At 36.4% G+C, this 4,816-nt stretch overlaps 1 protein-coding gene across 1 annotated transcript in view; it reads right to left on the reverse strand.

The window, feature by feature from the left end:
• Positions 1-2,991: 2,991 nt before the first annotated feature.
• Positions 2,992-4,816, reverse strand: part of LOC118330592 (aldo-keto reductase family 1 member D1-like) — a 3,496-nt gene continuing 1,671 nt past the window's right edge. Inside the window, exons 5-9 of the mRNA XM_035665200.1 lie at positions 4,574-4,696; positions 4,059-4,168; positions 3,486-3,651; positions 3,240-3,322; positions 2,992-3,078 (exon numbers count right to left, since the gene is read on the reverse strand). Of these exons, the coding sequence (XP_035521093.1) occupies positions 3,036-3,078; positions 3,240-3,322; positions 3,486-3,651; positions 4,059-4,168; positions 4,574-4,696 (525 nt within the window). The 3' untranslated portion in view covers positions 2,992-3,035. The remainder of the gene's footprint in view (positions 3,079-3,239; positions 3,323-3,485; positions 3,652-4,058; positions 4,169-4,573; positions 4,697-4,816) is intronic.

Consider the following 4,816-nt stretch of genomic DNA (forward strand, 5'->3'; position numbering starts at 1 on the left):
TTTCATGTGATTATACACTAATGAGAACATAGTTTTGGATATTAAATTACATTTCTGCCAATAGATACTCCTAAATGTTACACGCTGGACCTTTAAAATAAGTATGGGACATTGAAAGTGCCCTAAGATGATGATGGATGTTGGTTCTGCTCTGATTAAAAAATACATCTATTCTGGTGCAGCTAAAAACAAATCATGTCAGCTGTTAGTATTCAGTGGTCCTGTCATTTGCAACAAAAGTCTAATTGTGCAAATATTTTTTCTAAATGTTATGCTCGTAGCTCACCCAGAGTCATTGTCATAGGGCATAATAAAAGACAAAAAGAAGACAAAACAACAGAAGGGGGTTTCTTAGTGAACTGTATTTCTACATCTCTCACTTCCTGCTGTTCTGTGATTGTACAGCCACAGGTCACTGCTCAGATTGTAGTCTGTTTAATCAGAAGAGTCCATCTTGTCTCTTCACATCAAACTCAAATGTGCTGGTTAAATTAAATGCGTGAAAGCAGCTCATTTAGGGTCTCCTGGCATGAAAAGTTAAAATCTAATCCACAGCTGTTTAGACATTCTGGGGGCGCACTCACAGGGCTTTTAAAGGATAATATGAGACCAGTTTGATCCAAACATTTGCATACATTAAAAAACATTGGCTAACTTGAGGTCAGTGGAAGAAACTTGCATCAGATATTTTAAAGGTCCAGTGTGTAACATTTAGAAGCATTCAGAAGCCCAGAATAGACAAATTAAAAGGTGTCTCAAGATATCGCTTTTTGCATTTTTAGTGACGGCCGTAGTTTCTCCTTCACACTTCCCAGGTTGTCAAATACCGACGTGAGTGGTGGTCATTTGCAATCTCCAACTTAACCGCTAGATGCCCCTAAATCCTACACACTGGTCCTTTAACTAGACTGCATGTTTGGAAAAAAAACTTGAATGGATTCGTGGGTGACCAGATCAATACACCTCCACTCTTCCCCCCACTTTTAGGTTTCTGCGAAATGAAATGATCGACAGTGGCATATACAAACATTCACTCAAACCTTTTTCAAGAGGGACCTTGTCAAGTAAGGGGTATGCTAATAAAGTTTCTTATATGACTGCTAATAGGAGAAATAACTGCTTTAAATCGATTTTAAAAGACACTAAGCCACTAATAATAAACCCATGTTTGTTAAATGCTGCTGAATGCTCCTTCCTTTGGTGGAAAACTTCTGCCTTTGACAGACAGCAAAGACAAAATTGGACATGTTGGTTAAAGTAGGTGATAGGTGTGTACACAAAGATTAGACAGTGTGTCAACAGTGTGATAACAGATTTGCTCCGATCAAACCCTCTCTGAACAAACAAAGCAGAGAGCTGTAGGTTAACTAGGCGATTCATATCAAAGTCTGACGGACAGTTTTCAGTTATAAAATAGAGATAGAGATTAGGAAGATATGTCATGTTAAAGTTTCATTTTAAACAGGAATAACCATAAATTAACTAACTATACACAAAGTGGGTTCGGTTGCAATTGTATTCTGCTTTATTTGCCTGAAATGTGCATAATAATGTTACTCACAGACTATAACATGTATCATGTAACAGGTTTACATTAAAATGGCTGTCTTCATTAAGGTTTACAACTCCAATGCAAAAACTATTTTCAAGATAATGTTACTGCTGGAGTCAAGATAAGAAACAATTATCAACTGCAATGAAGCCATAAAACTGGTAAATAACCTTTTCAAACAGTATCTGCCATCTTTTACTACAGTTTGTCTAAGAAAAATGTCTGTTTGTCATTGTCAGATTTTACATAGTTCTTTTATATTTTATATGGATCTTAAATAATGATAAAATAAACACCCCCTCTGGTACACACACGTCTTTTACCCAAATTCCTTAGGGGCTATGATGTTTGAACAGCAGGACAACAGATGTTTTCAACTCAGACCACTTCAACAGGTAAATATCTGCAATACCATTAATAACATCACAGTTTGGCAATCAAACATATTCACTACATTTCTTCCTTCGGGGGCAGTATACTTTATGTGCATTCACAAATATATTGGACCTGATCCTTGTATTTGATTGAATGTCTTATAAAACAATTGTTTTAGGTGATTTGATATTATATCTCAAAACAAATGCTAAACCCATCCAGCATATTCCAAAATAATTATTAGCTTTTCTCACGTGCCCCTTTCCAGTTACAGCTGCTGTCCAAGATGCTTAACCTCACCTCCAAACAGCATGTGTGTACATTCATTTGAATTTGTAATCAATAGAGCTATTCTTTATTTTTGAGATCACCCACAAATGAAACCTTTACATCCCCCATTTTTATATTTTAGGCTTTTGGACTTGCATGCCTCCATACCTCTTACGTTCCAGGCTGTGTTGTTTTTTTAGCCTTGCCTTGAACATAGTACAGGACTTTGGTCAACTTTTGTTGTGTTTAAATGGGCTTTATATATGCAGTGGCTTTACATAGAGTGATTCACTCAATGGAAAAATAAAGGCTTTCCATATTTCCTTTTAACTCTATTAACACACAAGCAGCACTGCTTAATAAGGATGTGGACACTGCTTGTTACTATAGAAACATGTTACAGTAATATAGTGCTCACCTAATGTATCTAAAACATATAATAAAGACAAGCCTTGGTGACTATTTTAAAAAACAAATATCCACATACATTTCTCTAAATATGATGTATTTTGCCAGATTTAAATCAATCTTCATAATTGCAAACTAAACTTTAATTTCAAATCAGGGAACTCAATAACAATTCATTATCATTATATATTCAATGGCCTACAATACATGCTATACACAAACAACTTCACCTTCATACATCTTAACCTTAAAAGCTTTAATTTCTTTTTCATTTACTGTGAACTAGTGCCCTCTAGTGTTTAATATGAAAATGCACCGGTGCAAAGTTTATCAGTAAAGGATGCTGAAATGAGTCACTCCACGTTTTGTTCTTTATTTGTTTGAAGAACTTAATTCGGGAAAATATGGACATCACAGGGAATGAAAACAATTAATATTCATCATGAAATGGGTACTCTGGATGATCACTCCACCTATGGTGAAACAAAAAAGCACGATGATGAGGACTTAGTCTCTCAGAAAAAACAACACAACACAAATCATTATAATATAAACAGCAACCTTCACATTTAGATACAGTTCTAGCTTCAACTCACTTTTGATTATATATTTTCCTATCAAAGCGTATACTTACATCAGCAGCTCCACAAAACGAATATTTTTGTTTAGTGATTCAATGGCTTTCATTTCTTCCTCAGTGAGTGAAAAATCAAATATCTGGGAAAAGAATATTTGTTTATATTGAAATGATTTAAATAAATTGATAAATACTGTATAAAGTGAGGATTTTACAACCATAACTTGTTTTATTAACGAATGCATTTACTGTATACAGTATGTACAAGTCAAGTATGATAAAACAGCATTCTGGTAAACCCACCTGGAAGTTGTGTGTGATCCTCTCAGGGCTGAAGCTCTTAGGGATCACTACAACTCCTCTCTGGACATTGAAGCGCAGAGCCACCTGGGCACTACTCTTGTTGTACTTTTTCCCAATGGATACAAGCAGCTCGTCCTCCAGCAGAGGAGGACATTTGACGTTCACCCTAAACCAGAGACAGATGAATATACAAAAGATAACTTCATACAGAAGTTTTCATGTTAAGCATCTTCCATATCTTGCAGTTCCAGATAGGCTGACATTTTGAAAATTGCCTTATGTTAATGATCCAGGTTAGGTTCTTTCCATGACAAAAGTTATCTGTCATGTTAATTTTCGTTGCAGCGTTTGCATTCACTTAGCTGTTCAGTTTTGTGATTGGACATTAATTCTCCATTTAAAGACTAATGAATCCCCAGCGTTTCCCCTGTGTAAGAGCATCACTTTCTCCCAATTTTATCAGCCCTCCATGACCAAGGGGAACAAAACATTACAAAATACCAGCTGTCCACAGGTCTGTTTAAAAAAATCCCACCGGCCTTGAAAAGTGCATGTATCTTAAAACCTACATACCAGGATGCATCTCTGGAGGAGCCAATTGGGCAGTAGCCAACAATCACAATGTCATGCTGACGACAGTACTCCAGAAGTTTGGGTTGTGTAAAATATGGATGGCACTCAACCTACAGGTAAGAAAGAGGAAAATACACAAATGGCCCAGAGTAGTCTGATATTACATTAGCATGACAAGAAGTTTTATCTACAGTAAGTTTTTTGAGTTAAATTAAAGGTCCAGTGTGTAGGATGCACTCATGTAGTGTAAAACTACATGAGTAGCATACATACATGGATCAAACTCCTTCCCATCTTTTCACCATGTAATGGTAAATCCTTTCATCAAGATACTTCTAATAGCTCACCGATTTAATGTTGAGGTGTCAGTTTATTTAGTATTGAAGTATAAAAAGCTAAGCAATGCTTTCTTGTTAATGGCATAATAGCACTGTATACTGTAATATACTACTGTACTACATACACCGTGCTTTATCTGATGTCAGTGGGGGTGTAAAGAGACAAGTTGGGTTCACCTGGTTGGACACAGGTTTGTGTTTGAGGCCAGGTTTATTCAGCAGCAGCTCCAACTGCCTACGGTTGAAGTTGGAGACTCCCAGAGATTTAACCAGCCCCGCGTCTTTACAATCCTCTAAAGCCTGTTGAGAAGAAAGAAGTTTTACATCCTCACAAAGACTGATAGTGATTATACTTACAGACTTACTTGGATAGTGAGGAAAAATAAAAGCACAGTGAAGGGACTACGGGTGGAAAATAGC

The sequence above is a fragment of the Morone saxatilis genome, unplaced genomic scaffold (genome assembly GCF_004916995.1).
Source record: "Morone saxatilis isolate NCDOM2014 unplaced genomic scaffold, NCSU_SB_2.0 Contig2, whole genome shotgun sequence".
Classification (NCBI taxonomy): Eukaryota; Metazoa; Chordata; class Actinopteri; family Moronidae; genus Morone; species Morone saxatilis.